This window comes from Harpia harpyja, chromosome 1 (assembly GCF_026419915.1).
Source record: "Harpia harpyja isolate bHarHar1 chromosome 1, bHarHar1 primary haplotype, whole genome shotgun sequence".
Classification (NCBI taxonomy): domain Eukaryota; kingdom Metazoa; phylum Chordata; class Aves; order Accipitriformes; family Accipitridae; genus Harpia; species Harpia harpyja.
Genome location: NC_068940.1, coordinates 2,088,109 through 2,114,132, shown reverse-complemented (window position 1 = coordinate 2,114,132; position 26,024 = coordinate 2,088,109). Strand labels below are relative to the sequence as shown.

The following is a 26,024-nucleotide window of genomic DNA, read 5'->3' as shown; positions in this document are numbered from 1 at the left end:
TGCTGGACATGGCTTTAAAATGCTGGTTTTCTAAAATACAGTCAAGTTGACTTTTGAGCATGGCCTCCAAGAAGCATAACCAGGACTGGAAATGTAGCTGTGGAAGCGATATTTTTGAAAGCACTTTCCAAATAATCTATTAAGTTTGAAGAAACAGATGGGAAACCAGGATTCAGATATTTAAAAGCACCTCCAAAATATGAATAATTCATTAGGACTTTTTATATCACCCAGGAACAGGATTCCTATTCTTACTGTCAGCTTTTACATCATAAAAAATTTCCAAAGAAGTGGTAAGTTCTACTAAAACTGATTTCTGTCAGCCAAGACAAGAAACAGCAAAACACATATACAAGTGTAGTAATCAGTAGGTAACACTGACTTAAATTTCCTCTGACGTGTTTTAAGTACATACACAAAAATCCCAAGAAAAAGGGAACCTCCAAAGCTAGATTCCAGCCTGTATTTCTATAAAATAAACAAAGAAAATCACAGTACCTTTAGAAACAACCTCTACATTGCAGATTTTAATATGCCTAAGAGCTTGAATGTGAATTAAAACCAAACATATGAAACTTATATGTTTTCATGCCTGTTTGGCCATTCACCCCTTCAGCATTGACTGTGGACAGAGCCAGAATGCCCTGGCAAAGTCAGGTAGTCTGTGTGAACCATCCTTCAGAAAAATAATTTCATAAGGAGACTTTTAAAAATATGAAGCAAATTAGTAAGTACATGTCTCATTTTAATAAGTACAAGCTCTGCTTCAAAACCAGAGCTTATTTTGGGGAACAGTACAGCCAAACTTAATAATTTGGGTACTTTCTTTTATGAAGACATCAATAATGACATTTGAAGATGCCACTTAAAGACATCATGCCTAAGTGACATTTCTTAGCATGGTCTCAGCAAGCTAAATTCAATTAGATTTTGAAAAACCATTAAACAACATACTTTAATTAGGCAGAGACTGTATGAAGTTGGTAATTAAAGAATAAATATAAGAAAGAAAAAAAAAATATATCGAAGAAGTCCAGCCAGAAAAAAATATAATGGGTACAAGAGTCCACAGGGTAGCCCCTTAGGTGTCAGAGGTAGTACTTCTTTATTCTTAAATGAATTCAGCTCTATCTACTAGATAGGAAGAATCCTTATTTTCCTTCTGAAGCTTCAGATCAATACAAAACTGGAACTAAATAAACAACACTGATTAGTACCAGTCCTTCTGACTGGACAAGCACTTATTTTTTAATTGACCACTTCTTATTGAGATACCCATAAATTCAACCAAAAATAATGTCACCTTGAGTACTGTGTGCAGTTTTGGACTCCACAATACAAGAAGGATATAAAAATATTAGTGTCCAAAGGAGGGCAACAAAGATGGTGAAAGGACTACAGGACATGACTTAGGAGAAACAGCTGAGAATATTAGCTTTGTTCAGCTTGGAGAAGAGGAGGCTAAGGGGCAACCTCATTGCTCTCTCCAGCCTCCTCATGAGGGCAAGTAGAGAGGGAGGTGCTGATCTCTTCTCCCTGGGATGCAGTGATAGGACATGAGGGAATGGCTTAAAGCTCTGTCAAGGGAAATTCACACTGGGTAGTTATTAGGAAAAAGTTCTTCAGTGAGAGGGTGGTCAAGCACTGGAAAAAGCTTCTCAGGGAAGAGGTCACAGTCCCAAGCCTTTCAGTGTTCAAGAAGTGTTTGGATAATGCTTAGACATCTGGTTTAACTTTTAGGTTGTCCTGTGTGGAGTCAGGATTTGGACTCAATGACCCTTGTGAGTCCCCTTCTGGGACTATCCTTCAGGATATTGTATGATTATATGTTCTGTTTATATACTGGCTCTCAGTAGAAGACAAAGGTAATTTCAGGACAGATGTCTTCAGTTTTAAAGCAATTCAAATAACCTACTCTTTCACCTAAAGACAGTCAACAGTACAGAGTCCATACACAACAATCTGTTTGTGTCAGCACTGCATACATCCAGACAAGAAATGGTCCAGTCAGCTGAACACAAAGCACAAGTTATAGGGAAGACACTCCCTGCAGGTCTTACAGTACCTGTATTACACTGTACCACAAAAAAACCCAGGAATGGTACATTATGGAAATCTGAGGCTTTCCCCATAGCATTGAAAGCTTTAAACCTCTTCCTGACAGAACACTAAGCTTGATCTTTTCTGTCTTCTCTGATCATTTTATATATTCACCTACAGCTTCCTATCATTTCAGGAGAAGACACAGATTTACAAAAGGTTGCATTTCTTCCTAAACAGGAGTTACACTGTTTCAGGCTTAAAGACTCAAGCAGTGCAACCCATTTTTATGCAAAACAATCTGCCTACCCAAAACTGGTTGTTTATTCCAACTCTAATAGCTCACCTAACAAAAGATATACTCCCTTCCCGCAACTCTTGCCAGAAATTATTAGAGAAAGATTAACACGCAAAATCATCACTACCATAGAATCAGAGAATGGCTGAGGTTGGAAGGGACCTCTTGTCCAAATACCCTGCTTAAACAGGGTCAGCTAGAGCAAGTTGCCCACGACTGTGTCCAGCTGGGTTTTTAATATCTCCAGGGATGGAGAGACCACGACCTCTCTGAGCAACCTGTTCCAGTGTGTGACCATCTTCACAGTAAAAAGCCTTTTTCTTGTGTTCTGATGGAATCTCATGTGTTTTAATTTGCACCTGTTGCCTCTTGTCGTTTCACTTATTACCACTCAGAAGAATCTGGCTCCATATTCTCTACTCCCTCCCATCAGGTACCTGTACACAGCACTAAGATCACTCCGAGACTTATCTTCTCCAGACCGAACAGCCCCAGCTCTCTCAGCCTCTCCTCATATGAGGGATGCTCCAATCCCTTAATCATCTTCATGGCCCTTTGCTGGCCTCACTCCAGTATGTTCACATCTTCCTTGTACAGGGGAGCCCAGAACTGGACACAGCGCTCCAGGGATGGCCTCACCAGTGCTGGGCAGAGAGGAAGGTGGACCTCCCCGACAAACTGGCAATGCTCTTCCTAATGTAGTCTAGGATACTGTTGACCTTCCTCGCAGAGAGGGTGCATTGCTGACTCACAGTCTGCTTATAGTCTACCGAGGACCCCAAGGTCCCTGTCTGCAGAGCTGCTCTCCAGCTATTTAGCCCCCTGTGTATACTGGTGCATAGTGCTATGTTTTTGTCTTTTTATGCTACTGTCCAAATTCTGTGCATCCACATTTTGAACAGAACATGAAGTTTTAGCTAGCCCATTTCAAGATGACATAGGAGAAATATAAAAGTAGGGCAATACAACTTCGCCATGAGTAGCTTCATCATCCTAAGAGAAGTATCTACTACAGAATGGGATTTTGCATAAGGAGAATAAATGTATTATAAGTTTTCACTTTCCTGTTCACTCTTACAGTGTGCTACTCAATGCTTTATGGCAACTCCCCGATATCTTCAGTTTAATGATGCACTGTACCATATATAATGACGCAGCTGTCATCATGAAGGCAAAAAAGCTAAAAATACATTCAACAGCAATTATGGCAACTGATGGGGGAAAAAAAAATTCCATTAATGGCTATTAAATACAAATACCACCTATCCCTTCTAGGTGCACAGGGCTGGAAACTAGGAAGGTATATCAATGTGAATAATCATTCTACAATTGCCTTGTTTCTTATATTCTTCCCCTTTATCTCTTATACTCCTTCCCTGCATCGTTCACTATTGGCAAAATATCCTGGATGGGCTACACATCTGCCATGACCCAAAACTGTCATTCTTCGACCGCAACTGCTTCCCCTGATCTACCCTGACAGCAGAAATATTTTTCATATTTAAGCTCTCATAATCATACACTCCCTCTGTCCATGAAGTTGCAGAGCAAAAGCCAGTTCCCATCCTAATATTGCACAAGCACAATTCGAAAGTTACCGATGAGATGGTTCTTGATAACATAGTATGCACTACCATAACAAGGAATGAACTCCAAAATTGAATGCCATGTGACAATATCCGTGTTAGCTTAAGTATTATAAAGCAAACGTAGAAATGGTGTACCATCCAGACTAATCTACTGCTTTTCAGTAAAGCTATTTTTAGCTCAATATACCTATTTAAGACCCTTTATTCCAATACATATACACTGTACAAAAGGTTTCAGGACCAGCACTGACTCGCAGCCTGACAGCGTGGAAGATAAACAGGCCAGCGGACATGTGCGTGCACCAGCTTCTCTTTACTGAAACTATCAGTCTCTGCTCTCTGAACCATGACCCAGGCCATTCCACTTCCCACAAGGCTGCTGTGGACCCATTTTCATCCCATCAAAAAATGAACTCAAAAAACTTTTCCATCATGATAGCCAGGCTGCCAAGAACAGAGACGAGACAGGGGATGCTATTTAGGATATAGCCTAATGATAACATTAATCTGAATTAACATCCGCATGCTGCGAAAGCAGAGGTTTGTATTTTCTTCTTCACTCCAGCCACAGAAGTCCAGGATTCTTCCTGGCAGAAATCTAACTACAAACAACAAGATGAGTTAGCTCATCAAGTGACCCCAAAGTGACATTGACTACCTGAGAAGTCTACCCAGACTGCAAGAAAATCAAGAGATGTGACGAAAACACTAAATATCATGAATGACTCTGGGCAACAGTGTTATTTCCAGTTAAACGCTCAAGACACAATTACGTAAAGGTTCTTCTATCGTTAAGTGCCCGTAATACACGATAAATCATTAAATGTGAGGCTGGGATGTGGATCTTGAAAGGCTATTCCCCCTCCTCCTCGGCAGCCACACCCAGTAAAACCAAAGTTAAGCTGCACCTCCACCATAAAAGCCAGCAGGCAAAAACAAACAAGGGAAAAGAATCTTTTCCTGCACTTGCGGCGTTCAACCCCACCCCAGGCCGGGTCCCCAGGCCGCTCTCCACCCGTCGGGCCTTGCCCAGGCCACCCACTCGAGACAGCCCCAGGCCTCTGCTCCCAGACCCCCGCTCCACAGCGTCCCGGGGGGGGGGGGGGGGGGGGGGCTGGGAGAGGTCAGGCTGCCCTGCGCAAGCAGCACACCCGCCTCCGCGGGTTTTCGCGGCACGGGTGGGCAGAGCGCGGCAACTTTTCCACAAAACCCACCGGCTCTTTGCATTTTCTCTGCCGTTCCCCTTCGTTTGTCACACACGAGAAGCTCGCGCCTTCCTCCTCCTCCTCCTCCTCAGGCAAAGTGTCCCGAGCGCGCCCTGCGGCAGAGGCCAGCCCGGCCATTTTGAGCCCCACAGGCGCCGCGAAGTTGCGGCGGGGCGGGACGGCAGCAACAGGTGGTACCTCAGCCCCGCGCCCCGCCACAGCCAGCGCTCGGCCGCGACCCCTCCAACCGGCAGCATCGCGACGGCTCCTTCTCCTCCTCCTCGCCCCACCGGCCCCCTCCCCGAATTCCCCCTCCCCTCCGCCCCGACCCCAGCGGCCGCACTCACCTGCGCCGGGCCGCGCCTCCGCCATGCCAACGCAACGCACGCACCCCCCCCACCCCCCCGCTGCGCTCCGCGGTCCGGCTTCCCGGCGGCCGCGCATGCGCACAGCTCGCGCGCCCACACACACACCACACCCCCCTGCCCCTCCCCTCCCCGGCGGAGCGCGGCTATGAGCGCGCAGCCGCCCTGGCGCCCGGAGCGCGAGCGGGGGAGCAGGAGGCGGGGCCGGGGGCGGGGCGGGCGCGCGGCGCTGCCTCAGGCAGCGGGAGGGAGGGAGGGAGCCTCGTCTGATGCTGCGGGGGAGGGAGGGAGGCGAGCTAACGGCGGCGAGGAGATGCCAGCCCGGGCGATAAATTGCCCGTTTCCCTAGCCATCGGCTCGCCTGCTGCCGCCCGGCCCTGTTATGGGCTCACTGTACCGGCTGCCTTTGGGAGCTCGACCCCGCCGGGCCGAGGGGGGGGGGGGGGGGCAGGACGGCCCGTCGGTCTGTGGTGAAAGAGGCGCTTTGTCCAGGCGCAGGGCCGAAAGTCAGGGGTGCCGTCGGGCTGTCTGTGGCATCCCGCATGCAGTGCTCTAGGGAGGGGGCAGAGGCACACGCTTGTCGTCCCAAATGGGTGCTGCAACTTCAGCTTCTGTTGGAAAGCCCACACGAGGATTCCAGGGCCACGGCTGGTGCTGCAGGCAAACCCTGTCACGCTCCAGCTACAAGCGCTTCGAAGAACTGCGCGCTTTGTCATACTGCGGCTTTCAGCACCCGTGTTGAACCGTTGTATAATTCACACCTCCCTGCAGAGGTTTGCAGTGCCATGGTTACAGTACATCTACAGAACAGTTCTGTGCTTTTACGGCTGCGATGTGGCTCCGGAGTCCTTACAGAGCTGCTGATCTTCTCAGGCGCTGCAGCGTTAAGTTCGCGGTTCCGTAGCAACTGCAGCTCTGAAGAATGGCACCTCAGGAGCACTGCTGCACACAGTCTCTGCATTCTGCCCTCCACACCCGCCTGGCGAAATTCCCAGATCAAAGTGCCGTTTGGTGCATAGATCTTCCCGTCCTAGTGGGCAAAGTTCGTGGCTCCAAAGCCCTTAAACAACCAGTGGGCTTGCTGCAGAAATGCTAGCTGTTGAAATGCACCCCAGACTCCTGCCACCGCTGCAAAAGAAGTTTGCAAACCAGTGTGGCAACAGGCGTATGAAGATGCTACTTGTTTTGCCATGGATTTTGAGCCTGCTCAAAGTGCTTTGCTGTATGTAAACATTGTGACCGTCTGAGGTTGCAAAGAAAGGTATGTGGCAGTGGCATCCTTTCGGAGGTGACGCTTGGTTTTCCTGCTGCTGTCAAGACACTTGCAATAGTCCTCTGGTTCTCGTAGACTTCTCTGTCACCACTGTAGGGATGTGACCATAACAATCACGTAGAACTACTACAAATTTTTAACACTGCTTTACACTAATACCACAGCACTACCATTTCAGTATCCGCACTCTTTTTTGCTACCACCAAAAAAACCAGTTGTGGTACAGAAAGCACTCTAGGGATTTGCACCTGTGTGTGCTGCTGCACAAATGCCAATGATTAGGTCTATACAGCTTTTCCTTTGTTCCCCCCTTTCCCTTTTTATCGAAACAGTTCTGCTTTTTTTCCTTTCTTGTCTTACATTTGCATTGGGCCAACCCCATCCACTCCTGATAGCCTAACTTAATTGCCCAGCATTTCTGTACAGGCATGTGATTTTACTCTCTTCTTTAGTTTGGCCAGAATAGTCTTTGTATCTTTTCCTCATCATTTCTCCTTTTCAGTGCAGGGATAGGGGCAAGGATCTCCCCACTGTGTCATACACCCTTCCTTAAAACATATTTTTTGTTTCTACTTTGTCATGCTTGAATATTTAACTCCCCATCCTTTGGCTATTTATCACTCGTTTCTTTTCTCAGTGGCTGCTTTTTTCCATCTGACCAGTACGACTGTGAGGAAGCAGCAGGGACAGACTGCTCCATATGGAAAGTAGAGCTGGGAGCTGAGAGTCAGCAAATTCCACAATACCTGAGCAAGAAGAGCAGAGCAGGTTCACCGACGCTTCAGGCACCAGGCCAGGTGGCCAGGCAAGCCTGTAGTGACAGGGCAGCTCAAGCCAGAAGTCAAGCCGGTGGGTGAGGATCAGAGAGGGTAGGCACGAGCATACCTGCAACAGAGTTCAGGCAGACACTAAGGCCAAGAGCAGGAATTTTAAAGCAGCACGGGAAAGAATGAGGGGCAGGCACCCACTGAAGCTTCTCAAGGTCTGACAGCTACTTACAAAAGTTGGCACTGATCCCATTCAGACAGATCCCCAGGATGGTGGGAAGGGACACGGGGGAGATGTACTCAGGGCCCTTACAGTCACAGATCTCTCCTATATGCAGCAGGGATGCTGGTAAACAGCCTTGCCTTCAAGGGAGAGGGGAGATGAGGTGGGGAAGCAGAAGGAAGGGAATCCCTAGCCATGACTGTCAGTGCCAGCATGCCAAGGAAGATAAATCTGCTAATAGAAATATATTCACTCCTGCGTTGGCATCATGGTATAGTCATTTTTAAAGACCAGTCAGCCCATGGTGGGGTCAGTGACTTCTCAGGAGATGCCTTCACGCAAAGAGAGCAAGGTTGCACTGATGCTGAGATTCTGGTGAGGAAGACAAAACGGACTACAGCCAATCAACTGCAAGTCTACATGTTCAGCACGAGTCTCCTGCATACACACCATACCCTTTTGTGCAAAGGATTTCCTGGAGTTCCTGATTTTTAAAGAAGCTGTTCCTAGGTGTTTCCAAATGCCATTGGGGTTACAATCCCTGCAGCCAGAAGCAGTAATTTAATACAGTACTTTGTACCCCTCCAGAAGGCAAGGGAATAGTTATAAGATGCTGTGGGCACAGTCCGTTGCAGCACACAGTGATGTTCTCTCTTGTCCTTTCCTTCCTTACATAAAGCCCTTATGGAGAAGCAAAAAAAAAAAAAAAAAAAGTCCACCAATATGTGCTTTCATTTAAAAAAAAAAAAAGAAGCTACCTAAAAATGAGCAAGCTTGTTAAAAACGGAGGGGCAACTAAAATAATTATGTCTTTGAGGGTTACATGGAGACTTTAAGGTTACCATACTGGAGGCTCGGGGCAAATACTTGTAAGGGGAAAAAGGAACCTGCCATGGTTAAGCAGCAGGGAAGAGGGAGCCTGTTGCTGGGGACAGCTTTTCAGAAGCAGCCCTTCAAAAGCTAAATTTGGGCCTAAAATTGAAAATAGATTCCAAACTTGTGACAGATGAAAAGTAAACCACACCATGAGGCAGGCCAAAAGGGTTTGAGGAACAACTTGCATAAGGCATAAAATCTAATAATAAATCCCTTTTTAAACACTTCAGGCTCTGGAAGCCTGCCAGACAGTCTGCAGCACCAGGAAAATTAAAAGAAATTTAAAGGAGCATACAGAGAAAATAAAAGAAACTCTAAATTAATTCTTTACATCTGTGTTCACTACAGCAGAGCTGGATGAGATTCCCAAGCCAGCTCTTCTTTATGGGGGGACTCACCAGGGGTTGTGTCTTGAAAGAGTCAGTATGGAACATATAGGTTATGGAACACATTGGCAAAATTAATAGTAACAAATCACAAGGACCAGATGGTATATAACCAGCCATTCTAAAAGAACTCAAGGGTGAACTACAAACTGTCCTGTACAACCTCTAGTATAAAACTGCTTTGGTAACAGGTGTCAGCTGTAACGTCAATTTTCTAAAAGGATGCCATAAGAAATCTAGAAAAGTACAGGCCTGATGTCTGTAGCAGGCAATTTAATGGAAACTGTAAGATAGAATTAGTGAGCATATGCATAAAGATGCTGTAATAGGGATGAGTCAAAATGGCTTTTGTAAAGGGAAGAACTGCCTCACAATCCTACTGAAACGTTTATGAGTCAACAAGCTTGTGGCTAAGGGAGATAGTCCCTGGAATCCTGACCGTGGATTTCTGGAAGATATTTGGAGAGGTCACTCATCAAAAGTTCTTAAAAGTTACACTGCCAAGAAATAAATAATTGCAGGGGTAAATAACTGGTTGAAAGACAGGAAATAAGACAGTAGGAGTCGATAGTGTGTTTTCACAGTAAAAGGAGGTCGTCAGTAAAGTCCCACAAGGACGTGTTCTGGAACCTGATCTGCGCAACGTATTTCTCCAGGATCTGGAAATGGCAGTGCCAGAGTCTGCTGATGGTACAATGTTATTTAGGGAAATACAGGCAACGGCAGGCTGAGAAGAACTGCAAGCAGAAGAGTCTTAGGATACTGACTGTACAGGCAAAGAATGGCAGATGGAATTTAGGGAACTTCAATGTAAAGTAGCGCATATGGGAAGAAACCATCCTATCTTCACATTTGAAATGAAGAGCTCTGAGCTGTTGCAACAGTTATAACAGGTAGTTGTATGAAAGTGTCTTCTTTGTGCCCAGTCAGTGTGAAAGAAAGCAAATCAATTATTAAACATTGCTAAGAAAGGAGTAAAGAATAAAACAGAGAAAACATCAAGACAGTGTATAAATTAATAAATATTATACGCAAGTATGGGTCCTCCATCTCAAAAAGAGTACGAAGACACAGGGAAAGGTTCAGAAAAGGGCAAGGAAAAAGGGATCATAAGCATGCAATGGCTTCTGTACAAAGAATGACTGAGATAAACCTTCTGGAAAAGAGTGTGTCGTGGGGGATATGATAGAGGTCTGCAAAATCTAGAGCAGCACAGAGGGAGGAAACAGACTGAGCACTGACCTTTGACAGGTGATGTCAAATTAAAGATCATTTACAGTCCTGGCCAGGCAGCACTGAAAGAAGGTAAAATGTCAAGATTAAGCTGCACTTGACCTAACAAGTATGGGTGCTCTGATGATCCAACCAAGTTAGAAGCTGAAAGAAAACATAATGGTGGGATACTGATACTAATAACATGATACTAGTAACAGAATGGCTAGTCTGGTTTCAAAAATCTGAGCATCCATCCCAAAGCACCACACAGGAAAATTAAGGCCATGGGTGCATCAATAGACCTTACTTGCCCTGACCAGCCTCACCCAGGCTTCCACCCACACGCTCTGCCCATGGGCCCAGGAGGTCCATTTAAGTTCAGAACCGGGTCCCTGACCCTCGCCTGAGCTACCTCATAGGTGTACCACAGGTATACTTGTGTCCACTTCTGTCTCCTGTTTCTTGTTCTGTCTCTTGGATTTCAGGGTTGACCTCAGATCTGACTTACCACCTCGCCTGTGTCTGATGATCGCTGTTGATGAAGCCTGTTATTGTCACCAGCCTTGCTTGGGTACTGCAGGACTGCACCGTGAGCGGTGAGATCACTGCCCCTGCCTTGTCTTATGGTCAGTCCTGGCTTGTCTTCCCCTGTGGAGCAGTCCCACAAGATCAAGCCTCCTTGAACTCTGAGCTGAGCACCATGGGGCCAGGCCCTCAGGCTGTGCAGGGGCTAGACCCAATGGCTCCCGACAGCTCCAAGCCAACCTCCAAACCCTGGACAGGACGCAGAGATGCGTCACAGCCCTGCAGGATCCTTTAACATCGCCTGCCTCCAGCTTGGCCAAGCTCCCTTCAGTGGGGATCAGGTGAGGGTTCAGGGATTTATTAGGCACATGTGGCTAATCTTTACAGCCAAGGCAATAGATACTAGCTGCTCTGCAGTCATAATCTCCTGGTTTTCAGGGTGGACCTGGATTGAGTCACCTCGAAATGCAATGACACTTTTCCAGAACCCTGAAGCCTTATTCACTGATTCGAAGTGGTGTCTTTGGGGACCATTGATGCGTAGCCATGGTTGTGATTGCCAGCTCCCACAGGGAAGCCAGGTGGTTACTGACTAGACAATCCAATTTATGCATTGGCTGTGGAAAACTGGCAATTGCCTCAGAAAATTACATTCCTGTAGCATGTGTTATGATGCCGTGGCCTCCCAGACAGCATAATTAGTGACCGAGGGGCCCATTTAACAGCAAGGTTTTTAATGGAGCTTATGGGCCTTCTCCAAGTGCAAACCCACCTCTCCTTGTACCATCTCCCAGACAAGTCATCAGACTGAACATCAATCAAATCCTGGACCAATACCTCCAGTAACATTCTCCAGAGATGAGAGGGACACCATCTTCCTATTCGTAGCATTTGCCCATGCTAACAACATCCATATATTTACACAGCAGACTCTGTGCTTTGCTTACTTTGGTTTCCTCCTGTGAAGTCATCCAGCCACACCAGGTGCTTCATGCTTACTTGCAAGTTGGAGATCTGCTCACACAACTCCAACAGGGTTCTACTTCCCTCATAACTCAGCTGGACAAGGCCGAAAGGGCCTACAAAAGATGAGTCTTGGCAGTTCTCCTGGGACATGGTCTGCAGAGGAACAAGTCTAGCTCAAGCCTCCTCCAGCTCTGTTGCAAGCTAAAGGCTTGGAATACTGGTGTCCACAGGGAGGAGTGATATGGGAAATGCTGTGCTGTAGTGTGTATCTCCAGACAACACCAAGAAACCTGTCTCTCCCAATATTCTTTCTCCACAGGGGCATTTGAGGCTGGAAACCACAGGAGTTGGGATGAGGGTAGAGGTTGCCCTGATCAAGGTGGTAGGAGTGAAACTGATGACTCTTCACCCGTTTCCTGGAAGGGCTCTTACAAGGGAAGGGGCAAGATCAAGAGCAGGCATTACCTCAGGAGCAGCTGGGACACAGTGCCGACGTGCTGTGGCATTGTGCGCTCTCAGCTCTACACTAGCAGAATTTCTCAATTCTCAGCAGCCAACTCTTCTAGCGGATGGAACAGCTCAAGCCACAGATAGACAAGTGGCTCCTCTGGAAGATCTCCGTGCCCCGTTTTGTTCAAACACCGCAGAGCAGCACTACCTCCTGCAGCCTCAGTCCAGGAAGGCTCAACTCTTGGGAGCAGTCAGCCACTCGGCACCAAAGCCAGCTGTGCTCTGTATGACTTGGCAGAAGAAAGACATCAACAGTCTCAGCATGATGTGGAAGTGGACACATCTTGTGAGATGGCTACTGTGGATATAAATTGTGGTTGCCAGCACGTGCATTGGAGAGGCAGAAACGGAGAGAAGAAACTGGATGTGTCTGTGGAGAACGCAGCTAGGGAAGGGAGCGGGGGGAAACTTGCAGAACTTGCCAGCATATGGATGCAGATGGAGAGAGAAATCAGAGCTTATTTATTTAATTTTTGGCTACAGTCTAGGTAGGCCAAAAGGCCTGGTTCTTGTCTATCATGAGCTGGCCAACACCTAATACTCTTCCCACAGGCTGGTAAGAGTCAGACATAAGAAGGCTCCAGTGACTTCTTTTCTTCCCAGAGTGATGTGATCACAAAAGACAGTGGCCCAGTAGGGAGTCTCAGAGATGACTTTTCACATGTTGAAATTCTGTCCCCACTTCTGATTTCTGAGGTGCATAGCACAAGCTGATCCTACCTTCGGTCCTGGTGTGCCAGGTCCCTACATTGCTCTCTCTGATGAACAGCTTATGGAGGACAAGTTCTGCAGTGCCCACACAGCCTTTTTACACAGACAAAAAGAGGTTGCCTACAGCAACTGTTCCCTTTTACACATTGCTGAGATACTTGGACCACTGCATAGGATGCAGAGTCCTGAGAATAAATATATAGGGATTTTTTTCAGGTGAGTGTACTACAGGACACAAAAAGCTTCTGTTTCCTATAGTCTCATGGATATTGTGTAGGCATCTGGGTGAGTCAACTCCCAGTTCAGGGTGAAAATTATGTGTCATATTCTAATCTCCCTTCTCAGGCTTTCTCCTTCTTAGAGCTTGCATCTTGGTTTGGAGCCTCCAGCAAGCAGCAGCTCTGCTGTCCTAGGTGGGAGCAAGAGGCAGGTCCCCGCACAGGGCCAAGCAGGTGGTGAAAGCTGTCTGGCATGAACACAAGCAGCATATGAGGTAGGAACGTGCATCGCCCACACACAGCATGTTGCATTACCAGGAACTAAGCGCAGATCACCAGTCTGCAGGTATAGAGTAAGTATCGTTTTAGAACGGCGTCCATAGGGAGGTAAGGAAAGGGAGATATGCATGGCATACTAGAAAGACATGCTGGCAATAAGGACCAAAGGCCTTTATGCTAAAGGACTCCTGGCAACTAACTTCTGATTTGCATGCAGCAGACACCCTATTTTGGGAGAAGAAGAATTTAGCTATATAAACATAAACTATATCTTGTTACAAAATTTCTGAGCATCCATACTTCTATCTGGAAAACCTCGATGAGTAGTAGTATTATGTGCTGGTGAGGTCCCCAGTATGAATACAAAGCACCTCCAATGCCCATGCAAAATCCAACATACTGGGCTTACCATGCATATATTTCTCAGTTAGCTATACTTCTAACCAGAACACAAGGCACTTGCTCCAAGTGCACCTGTCACATGTACAGGTGACATGCAGTAGATCTGTAGTCACACCCCTGTGATTTCTAGTCAGCCTTTCCTACTTTATATAATTTCAAGGAAAAGAATACAAGAGGACTCTACCAATGTTGTGTCACCCAATTTACTACAGTAAGTTTAAACTTTTTTTTAAAGAAAGATCTTAAAATTTAAACATGGTGGATTTCAAATAGATCCTTGTAACCCATACGGTCTCCTTCCTCTACCACTTAACCATTCAAATATCAGAGGCAAACAAGTAAAAGAATTCACTGCACGCAGTAGAAGTAGACAGGGGGACCGTGCCAGATAATTTACCACCTGGTTGCTCTCCCAATACTGAGAAGAGGCACGAAGAATGATACTTCAGGAATGATACAGAAAAAAATCTTTGATGTCATGGTAACAGAACAAAGAATCAGAGCCCCTCTCAGAGTTATTTTCATAATCAGAAGAAACTGTACCTCTGAATTGATGAGCAGCCTGTGGCAACAGAGCTGCTTTCCAACATCTGACAAATCAGAGGAGAAGAAAAAAAAAGGATCTAAAAAAGAGGTATTGCAGTACTGAAGAAATATGCACAGAGCACTCAGAAAATAGGGTAAAGGAGGAGAAAGCCCGAGAAGGGAGATTAGAATGACACATAATTTTCACCCTGAACTGGGGGTTGACTCACCCAGATGCCTACACAATATCCATGAGACTATAGGAAACAGAAGCTTTTTGTGTCCTGTAGTACACTCACCTGAAAAAAATTCCTATATATTTGTTGTCAGGACTCTGAATACTATGCAGTGATAACGCAGCAGATGAGTCTACAATGCCGAGTGTACTGTTCAACTGGTGCATCTGGGTCTTACACTAGAGGAAAAACCTGAAAAAGCAGGTGAAAATAGAGCCATTCAGAAGAGCAAAAAATAGCTTATTCTGTCTCAAATTCCTTTACTGTCAATTTATGTAACAGAAACTCACAATTCTGCAGAATATGTGTGTGTGCGTGTACATATCTGTACAGAGAGTGAGGGAGAGAAAGAGAGAGAAGAAAAACAGGAAGAAGAGAAGTTTGGATATACCAGTTGATAGACAAAAGGTAAAGGACTCCCCTATGACTAAGTGCCAGTGATCATCTAGCTGGCAGCCTAATTAAATAGCATTTCTTAAGGGTCAACACTGAGGCTGACACTGTTTAACATCTTCACCGATGACCTGGTAAAGGGGATGGAAGGACCCTGAGCAAGTTTGTGTATGACACAAAACTGCAGGGAGTGCATGATCTGCTCAAAGGCAGGCCTGTCATTCAGCTTGGCCTTGACAAGTTGGAGGAATGGGCCACCAAGGGCCTCATAATATGTATGGGGAGAGGCTGAGGTAACTGGCTTTGTCCAGCCAAGAGAAGAGAAGACTAAATGAGGTAGTTGGCCATCTTCAACTACCTTCGACTACCTAAGGGGGTTTATAGAGAAAACTGAGCCAAGCTCTTCTCTGACATGCACAGGTAGACAAGAAGCAACAGATTCAAACTGAAACAACAGAAATTCTGACTGGAGAGGAGAAGAAGATTCTTCACTCTTAGAACATTAGGCAGGTTGGCCAGAGAGATGGTAGGATCTACATCCATGGAGATTTAAAATAATCACCTGGACAGGGCCTTGAGCAACCTGATCTAGCCTGTAGTTAAATCCACTTTGAGCAGGTTGGACTACAGACCTTCAGAGGTCCCTTGCAAGCTTTTTTTTTTCTATGGTGCTGTAATATTATTTATAATAATAAAATTATAATATCCTTGCCTGCTAATGTCTAAAAATAGCTGGTTTGAGTCTGTCTTAAATGAGTTGTTTCCTTACCATTATTGCATCCCAGGGTACTGGGGATTGGAAGCAAGAAAAAGTGAAGATGGCACTTCCATCCCCAAGTGTTGTCTCTTTAGTGAGAAGAGTAAGATCCTATTTGTCTGCGTTTCCATTCTGGGAATGCGAAGTTCTTCAGAGACCTTGTACATTAGACTGTCAATAGGGGAACACCACAAGAATCTGAAATCAGCAAGAGCAGCTGAAACAAGAGATTCCACTGAAAGACTGCATAGAAATTCTGCATAGGAAGTGCCTCTGCATGTCACTACAGTTGGGATAGGTGGAAGTGGCATATCTCCATGGAGTAATATTACTCATTTGATATTTTTGTTCAACATCAGGTAAGACATTTGGATGCTAGTAAAGCCTTTAAAAGAGTTTAATGTAGGCAAAGCATTAGTTATACTAGTGAAAATTCATATTGGTCCAAGAACTGTAGGTGTGTAAGGCTAAAGGGGAGAAAAAACAAAACCAGGTGAGGGGGATATCAGGCCAAAGAACTTCATTTATATAAATCCTTAATAATCAGTCCAATAATATTTCTTATTTTTATTAATGGATTTCACATCAGATTAAGTCTATGATAATAGAACTTTCTGAGGACACTAAGCATTGTCCATGGGGAACTGCAACAGCATACAGAACTACTTAGATATTATAGAGAATGAAGTGATAGCATCTCAGTGAAAGGTAATGGCTCAATATCCAGGGCAGGCCAATAGTTACAAACCAGTCGCAATGTTTAGAAACTCAAGAAGGCAGCGGCAAGTAGGATCTTCAGTTGCAAGAGGAGATGAGCTGTCTGCAAGTTAAATAAACTGAGTTGCCATTATCCAAAGCACGAGTAAAACTCATCTGGAATTTCCTCATCTGGAATTTAATTCGTGTACATCCCCGGTTACCTATGTTTAAGAAAATGTGATCCACAATTCAGGGAATAGAAGAGTTCTCCTAAGACATAAAGCAAAACCAGCTCAGATTGCTTAGCCTGTCAGAGGCCAAAACAAAACAGGACAGGGTCAAGATAGAGTTTGGTTTTGTTCTTTGGAAATACAGCATAGGGGTACACAGTTGGAAGTGAGCAGAACTATTTAAGGTAACAGAATAATTGGCAGAAAAACAAAAATATATGAATTGGCTATGATTAAATTTAAACTGAAAATTAAAAATGGGCTTTTAACAATCAGGGAGTGACATTCTGGACCAGCTCCCAATAAACAGACAGCATAAGAAATCTAAATAGCTGGTAATTGCTGTAAAGGATTACATGCGACTGCAAGATGCTTGACTCAATGATTCAACAGATTTCTTCCAGCTCCCATGTTTCTAATTTCTATATAAATTATGAATACATGGTGGCGTCATAAACTACCACCAATATATCTCTCAGTGGCATTGTCTTCATCACGTTGTCAAGAGTTTAGTAATAAAATCCAGTACTGTATGATGACCTGGAAGCAGTAATATGTCACTGAAGCATGAAGCATGAGCAGGGATGTCATCAGCCATGGCCCAAAATAAATTTTAATAATAGCATAATAACATTTAATGCTACTCAAGAAAATTTTCCCAGATCATCTTGTTGATCAAGTCTGATCACTGCGCTAAGCTGTAACATTCCCACTGCTTGTTGATAGATTGCAACTGGCATGGCTATTCTGAACTTGTCATGGGAGTACAAAAAAATATGGGTCTAAGTAACTGTATTGATGATCCTTGTGTTGGCTGAGTGATGAAATTTACATAAGCATTTCATGCTGCTGATAATTTGGAGGCGGAAGGACAATACGGTTTTTCCTCCTCCGTGGTAATAACTTGGAAAAGATTACACGCACGCTAGTAGAGTGAGAAAGTAAGAGCTTTCAAATGCCATATGCCGAAAGCGTCAAAGCTGACAACAAGAATACTTCATTGCTGGTTGAAGTTCTGGAATGTCATAGAATCATAGAATCATAGAATCATTTCGGTTGGAAAAGACCTTCAAGATCATCAAGTCCAACCATTAACCATGCCCCCTAAACCATGCCCTGGAGTACCCCGTCCACTCGCTTTTTGAATACCTCCAGGGATGGTGACTCAACCACTTCCCTGGGCAGCCCATTCCAATGTTTGACAACCCTCTCAGTAAAAAAATTTTTCCTAATATCTAACCTAAATCTCCCTTGCCTCAATTTGAGGCCATTTCCTCTTGTCCTATCTCCAGCCACCTGACAGAAGAGACCAACCCCCACCTCACTACAACCCCCTTTCAGGTAGTTGTAGAGAGCGATAAGGTCTCCCCTCAGCCTCCTCTTTTCTAGACTGAACAACCCCAGATCCCTCAGCCACTCCTCATCAGACTTGTGCTCCAGGCCCCTCACCAACTTGGTTGCTCTCCTCTGGACACGTCAAACCAAGGCATCTGCAAGAAGGGAAAACTATTCACATTTTGAATAGTTTACCTTACTCAAGGTCAGTCATGTAGTATTTGTTTTTATCTGTGACTAAAATTTTCTTTGCAGATAGATTTTATAAAATGATTTTTTAAATAACTGACAGTTGTATGTTTATTTGGTTAACATAAACAAATTGTACTCTCAGTTATACGAATGTTACTTTCATGGACCTCACTGGGATTTACTGCATGATAAATGTGTGCATAATTACATTAATAAGTTTTCAAAGTCAGCTGAGACACCTAAATCAGAGAAGGCTTTTGAAGAGAAGCTGCCTGGCAACAAAACTATAGCTGCTCAGACTCTCTGAAGGTAAAGTAACCTGGAGATGAACAATAAACACCAGAATTATAGGATTATCAATCAATTAACTGAAGGTGAAAATACCAAATATAGCTCTACACTGTCCAGACAAAAGTTCTGATTAAGCAGTTGCAACTTTGTGTTATTTTACTTCTGTGTTTAGAGCTGCCCTCCCTTCTTCTTCTGGAACAAATGACAGACATAGATGACACAATTTAAAACATTTTTCCCCATTATGGAAAAGGAACAGGCCCAGATGGTCACCATTTGATATCCCAGACTGGACTTGGTACCAAAATGGATGAAATCTCCTTAAGACAGGTGAATCTATCACTGTCAATCACTCTCGTGTTCTCTTCACTGTGGAATCATTTGGTGGGACTGAATGAGTTGGGTGCCAGGACATGTTTTTGATCTCATGCCTGGGCTTTCACCCCTGCCCGCGTGACGTCACCGGAGTACCAGCCTCCAGCTCCATCACCGCCATGCCTGTGCCTGGCCATGGACTTCATGGATCTGGACCCTGGCCTGTAGACTTGTTTTCCCAGCTTGACCTCAGACCTGCCTTGTCACTGTGATTTTTGGGGGTTTTTTGTGGACTCTTGGCTGAAACCAGCTGCCAGCCCTGGGTCTGCCCTGCTTGCTTGGGGTAAAAACCCTGCCAGGCTTGTTATCATGCTCAGCCCCTGGCTCCCATCCCCTGGGGAGTAACTGATCCTCGCTGCGCTCTGACATTGTTCCCAAACCCATTCACTCTTAGACTTTTGAAAGACTTCCCTTCTTTGGAAGGAGGCAGAAAGGAATACTGGCTTTTTCTGTATTCTCTATATAGCATGTGAACAGAACAAAATCTGGCTGCACAGTCCGAATGATGTGAGCCTACACAACTTTCTGGGTGTGGTGATATTTTTTCCTTAGGGCTTGGAATATATTATCTTAGCATTAAAAATACAGTAAGAATGTAATTTTTTTTTCTTAACTAATGTCACTAGTTTTAGCCAGGAAAAAGCTTTTATGTAAGAGTTACACCCCCTCATCCTACAAAAATATTTGTTTCCTTGTATTGTATGCGAGCAGCAGAGCTTTAAGTAACTACCTTTCCCTAAAGACATTCTCAATTACACTGAAAATCTCATGAGTTTTAGCAGCTTGTGACTGGAAGGCCGTAGAGGAAATTTACAGAATTCCTAGCCCCTTTTACAAAAGACGCATTTCTAATAATAGTATGAACCTTGTTCTTATTCTAAAATAGAGATTTAAGAACATCCTCACTTGCAAGTCTGAACATTTTGTTCTAAACTTGAGTAGAAGTAACTCAGGAAGAACATTGGTAATTCACATATCAGTTTTTCATCCAACATGAAAATTTAGCTTTCTTTTCTGATTGCTATAGAAAAAAAAATTGGGAAGTTTGATGCTGTCTTCTGAGCTTCACAGGAATTGGTATGCACGAAACAAATTCACCCTTCTCTTTTCAGTGGTAAAGTCTGACTGGTAGCCTTATTATGTGAAGCTGAGGACTGAGACATCTCATTCAGATCATATGAAGTTTAATCTACAATTGCTGGATGATACAAGATAATAAGCTGTGGATTAGTCAGCAGCTTCAGAAGAAAGTGTCTCAATCCCCTACTACCCTCATCAAAACTAGTGTCATTTTTCTAGAAGTTCAAAATGAGGGCTTTTTTACTTGTGTAGATTCAGAAATTTACAGGAGTAAAACCAGATTCAGGACCAATACCTTTAACATGAGCAATGACATTTTCTTTTCTGTTTTCTGTCAGTGAATTGAAATACAAAATCAGTAATTTCATAGGAATTTACTTTTCTGATAGATTCCTACACTTAAATTTAATGATGAAATCATCATGGCAATCCCTTTTGATTTTCTGTTTAAAGCCTTCCTCTGCCCTTGTTTAGTTTAAAATGTTTTTTAGTTTTGTGAAACTTTTATTAACAAAAGCATGCATACATTACAATTTTTACTTTTTTTTCCTGACAAATATAGTCAAAGTATGATCATCTGAGCAGGCATTAACTTCTAAGTTTGTGAACCATTTGTCTTTCCTCAAAGATGGGATCTAATATAAAATTTCCTCCCATTGGGCACATTTTTTGCAGTATGAAATTGTCACTCATAATAGAGACAGCTGTAAAATTGATTCAAAGAGCAACCTGGTATGACTCTGGGAGAGTAAACTTTTAGCATCTGTAGTATGCTGTGTCAAGGAATCCCATTTAACTGAATATTATGTGAAGAACTACTTTTATTCGGTTGGTTTTTTTGAAATGGTTACTTAGCAACTTTATTTGATGTCCTCAGTTCTTCTATCAGAAGGCAAAGTAAACAGTCCTTCGTGCAACTCAAGTTCTGATAGGCTTTTATAAAAATACCCTGGTCGCCTCTCTTCTGTCAGAGTTCTTGCATGTTCTTGCATGTATTACCTACCTTTGTTTCTCCTTTATACCCTTCTCTGAATCATTCTGATTGTGCTGTGTCCGTTTGTATAAGCTAGCACAGGCAGGGTGCAGGAACAACCACAAAACCACGGATGGAATGCAAAGAGCAAATTTATTTTCGTTACCTCGCCAACCGGGGGGTCCCCGAAGCAGCACCCAGGCACACAAGCCAGGACGCAGGCACTGCGGAGCTCAGTCCATGCGAGAGGATTGCAGAACCGGCTCTTTGTGCCTGTTTTTCAGGGATTCACACAGGCGTAGTTTACCACCGTGCTTTGATCTTTCCCACAGTAGGGCAGGAATCTCAAGCATCTTTGATAGGGTGCCTCTGATAACATCACAGGCCAATGTTATCAAAACACAGATGTTCTACTTGTCCAACACACAAGGCTAAACAACAATTAGTATGATACATGTGTTCTTCGATACCTCAGCTGCAGGTCACTTCAGTGTGTTTACAATCCTCCTCTCCAATCTTCTGTTATTTTCCCGCACCATTTTTTAGACTGCTGAAGTGAGAAGAGGGAAAAAAGAACAGCTTACAACATATAAGATGCAGGCATGCGGTGGGCTTATACAGTGGCTTAGTGATAATTTCTTTTCTCTGCTTACTACCACCAAATACAATTTCAAATAATTAAATATTTTGGGCGATGAGGGAATGGATGGTGCACACAGCGTAACTGCCTATCTTTCATCCCTCCAGGAAACTAAGTTAAAATGACTTAAGAGAATCATGTTAAGGTTTCCATAGAGGATGCTTTTTTTATCTATTGCAGCAATGTTTCCAACTGTAGAATACATAGTTTTGGATGTCTGGAAACTCATGTCGGAAGATATATGAGAAAAATTCCTTTGATGGCAGACCACCCATTCACTTATCTATTTTACAGAATGTCATTACTCTGACATCGAATGAAGCAATAAAGTTGAATTTCCTTCAAAATGCAGGTAACTTGTTTTATCATAACTAGATTTTTATTGGTTATTAGCAAAGTTCACAAACTGTGAATCATTTAGGATTCAAAGGACGGAAGTTACTTCTGTCTGCTTAAAACAATACGTATGTCTAGTGTCACCTTTTTGTCCCTTGAAGAACTCGGGTTCCACTCTTGCTCCTTAGTATTTTGCATAATTTCCTATATTATCTAATGCAATGTAATATACTATGGCTTACTAAAAAAAAACAATTAAACGATAGCCCTACAGTTTACAAAGCTGACACTGGTCTCTTCAGCAGCATTAGTTTCCACTGTTTATTTTAGCACCTGGTATCTCATGTTTTATGTTAGAGCCACTTCCTCCTTCCTAGATTATTCTTTGGGATTCCCTTCCTACCGTGCACTTCAGAGTTGTCATTTTGGCACTACAGCTTTTCTTACACTTGGTCCATGAGACACTGCATAGATGCTATAGGAAGACTGAAAGCTGGATCCAAATTTTGGTACTGAGGGTTCAAACAGATAAAACTCAGAATATACTTTTTCTTGCGATCTCCCTTGAAAAAGTCAGCTCTGAAGCCCACACACTACCGAGGGGAAGATCACAATTCCCACAGGACACACCCCCCCCCCCTTACAATTACGCATAGCTCATTCAAAGACAGGAGACTCACGTTTGAGCTTAAATGCAGTTCCTGGCTCCATGGGCAGAGGACACGTACAGAGGTCTCAAGTGACGCTGCTCCGAGCGGTCAAATCCTGCCTGTGCCCTTGGGGCTCTGCCGGCAACCTCCCCTTACGTCCTTCTGCCTCACTGTCACGTAGACACTCCGGACGAGTCATACAGACCTTTTTCATAGCCTCTCCAAGTGGGTTCCTGTGCTGTTTTATTGATGGTATGATGTCCCAGGTATGGTGTGTAACAGGGTGTATGTGTCTTTGATCCCAGAGCATGCCAAGAGGACCATTTTAAAGGGTACTTGCCAAAACAGCACTCGCTTGTCCACATTCCTACCTCAGTCCTATCCCAATAGCTATCCAATAGTTAGCCAAGGCATGTTTGGAAGAATGTTGGCTAATACAGCCCCAAAGCATTGTGCAAACGGTTAAATGACTGGGATGATCATATGCCCTGTTTACTCCTATAGAAGATGATTATACTGACTCCTGCATCCAGATGCTACTGGAGTGGATTACATAAAAGGGAGAAGCAGTAAGGTTTGGTGGATCCTCTCTAACAGAGGCTATCTGTGGTTGGTTGACCTTGGTTGGCCACCAGGTGCCCACCAAGCTGCTCTATGTCTCCACTTCCTCAGCAGAACAGGAGGAGAAAATAAGATTAAAAAGCTTGTGGTTGAGAAAAGGACAGGGAGATCACTCAGCAATTACCATCACAGGCAAAACAGACTCAACTTGGGGAAATTAATTTAGCTTATTGCCAGTTAAACACAGCAGGGTAGTGAGAAATAACAACAAATCTTAAAAAACCTTCCCCCCACCCCTCCCTTCTTCCTGGGCTCAACTTCTTTCCCGACTTCTCTACCTCCTCCCACCGAGCAGCACAGGGGGACAGGGAATGGGAGTTGTGGTCAGTTCATCACATGTTGTCTCTGCCGCTCCTTCCTTCTCGCACCCTGCTCCAGCGTGGGGTCCCTCCCACAGGAGACAGTCCTTCATGAACTGCTCCAGCGTGGGTCCCCCACGGGGTCACAAGTCCTGCCAGAAAACCTGCTCCAGCGTGGGCTCCTCTCTCCACAGATCCGCAGGTCCTGCCAGGAGCCTGCTCCAGCGCGGGCTTCCCACGGGGTCACAGCCTCCTTTGGGCACCTGCCTGCTCCGGCGTGGGGTCCTCCCCGGGCTGCAGGTGGAGATCTGCTCCACCGTGGACCTCCCTGGGCTGCAGGGGGACAGCCTGCCTCACCGTGGTCTTCATCACCACGGGCTGCAGGGGAATCTCTGCTCCGGCGCCTGGAGCATCTCCTGCCCTCCTTCTGCACTGACCTGGGGGTCTGCAGGGCTGTTTTCTCTCACATATTCTCACTCCTCTCTCCAGCTGCTGCTGTTGTGCAGCATTTTTTACCCCTTCTTAAATATGTTATCACAGGGGCATGACCACCAGCATTGCTGATGGGCTCAGCTTTGGCCATTGGCGGGTCTGTCTTGGAGCTGGCTGGAACTGGCTCTGTCCAACATGGGGGCAGCTCCTGGTCTCTTCTCACAGATGCCATCCCTGCAGCCACCGCACTTCCTAAACTTTGCCATGTAAACCCAATGCACTATCACAACAGCTCTCTGCAGCAGGAGGCTCATGGCTAGGCAAAGCCTGAGAAGCACTCCCACTTCTATTCTCTCCTGTCTTGCTCTGTGGGTCCCCGTGGACCTCAAAGAATTGCCTGCTAGTTTTCTTGGGGCATGGATACACTCAAATTTCAGATGGAGATATTCCAACAGCTCCAGCTATCATTTCCAGCTACTCCAGAGTATGTGCAGGATGCTTCTCAGCAGAAGCTGCTTGGTTGTCCTCTGCCTCAAGTTCACACGTCCCTTTCTGTAAGGAATCTCATGTTGAAAATAAGGATTACACGCCTATAAGTCTTTTGAAGTGACTGTGAACGCATGGAACTACACCGCTACCTGTCCTCTGCCTTCCCTCATACCTGCATCTTAAGACCGAGGTTTACAACTTGTCAGGAACAGACTGGTTCCTGTGAGCCCGCTGAAATTCAAGGCCCATGGGATCTCTCTTGCCCTGTCTGCTAACAGTCCAGCAGGTAGCAAGGCTGAACACGCATCGCAAGCGTACAAACACGCACACCCTATACATACGGCTGGCTGCAGAAATCAACACAGACAGCAACGCCGTTTCCAGCAGCCACACAAGCACAGAACGTGCTTCCCGTGCACATGAACAACACAAAGCCCCGTCCTATTCCTCCTCTGTAGCTGACCAGGACTGAAGTTTACTAGTGGACATACACTCACTCATTTTTTTATCCACATGCAGGTTCCTCAAATCCTAGGCCAGATAGTAAGTTTACCCAGAATCCATGCCCAGATCTGGGGCTTCATTTATCCAAAGTCCAGCTCAGACCTTGCATCTTTCCAGATGCTGGTCTCCTCCTATTTGATGGCTCTAGTTAGAAATAGAGTTTAATAAGAAGACGGAATAGACTGCTGTAACCAGGTCCAGGACTTGGCCAGCCAAACATATGGACCAACAGCTGTTTACTGTGATCAGATCCTCTTATCCTCACTTCTCTCCCATGTTTCCCTCCCCAAACCACTCCGACCTCTTCATTTCCTTGCCTTTGGCCCTTTCCCTAAATATCCTAAGACCCATGCAGACCCCTTAACACATCCCGTACTAATTTTCACACACTCTGACAAGCCCTCTCAAATATCGCATAATAAATTTTCCATGAGAATCTTATTTCCCTCCTTCTCATCAGTTACAAAGTTCTGTTTGTGTCTGTTCAAGGTTATGCCTGAGTGGTCCCTTCAAAGGCCCATCAACTTGTGAACCGAGAGTTCTGGTCTTTGTCTCTTGTAATCTCCTGCTCGTTAGGGTTCATGTATCTAGGTGTTTAGTTTATCACTTGTCTGTTGTCTTTTATGCTGAATATCTGCTACCCACACACCCTGTGAAACCAGAAACCCTCACAGAGTTTCTGACACGGCAATCCAGTATCACGCACCTCAGAAGTTGTATGGAAATAGTAGCTTTTGTATATATGATTTTGCCTCTTACATTATGACTGTACCTTCATGAGATTTTCTTTTTTCCATCTCCACTTTTATGAGGTGGTTGCAAAATTTTTTTGCTTCGAACTGGAAACCTACTTGGTAGTGGAGGCCTAGGATACAATCTAAGTATTGTATTAAAGGGCTGCGTCATGGAGAAAACCTTTTAAGAAGCTGAGGGGCTTGCAGTGCTGCGAGGCAGCTGCTGGTGATCTGTGCCACCCTGCCGCAGCCCGACGTTGTGACTGCCCAAGCAAGGGTGCAGCAGGCACGAGCAAAGAGAAGCTGAAACCACAGATGGGCAAGGGATCAAAATTTTGAGACGGCCGGTTTGTGACTCACAGGTAATGCGACTTCACAGTATAGC

General features: G+C 44.8%; 1 protein-coding gene across 5 annotated transcripts in view; it reads right to left on the bottom strand.

Moving 5' to 3' along the window:
* Positions 1-5,560, bottom strand: part of NFX1 (nuclear transcription factor, X-box binding 1) — a 72,272-nt gene extending 66,712 nt beyond the window's left edge. For all 5 annotated transcript variants that reach the window (XR_008236588.1, XR_008236592.1, XR_008236599.1 and 2 more), the window contains exon 1: positions 5,480-5,560. Coding sequence is in view for 1 of the 5 variants with exons in the window: in XM_052796323.1 (XP_052652283.1) it covers positions 5,480-5,504 (25 nt within the window). In the remaining 4 variants the exon portion in view is untranslated. The remainder of the gene's footprint in view (positions 1-5,479) is intronic.
* Between the last annotated feature and the right edge of the window lie 20,464 nt (positions 5,561-26,024).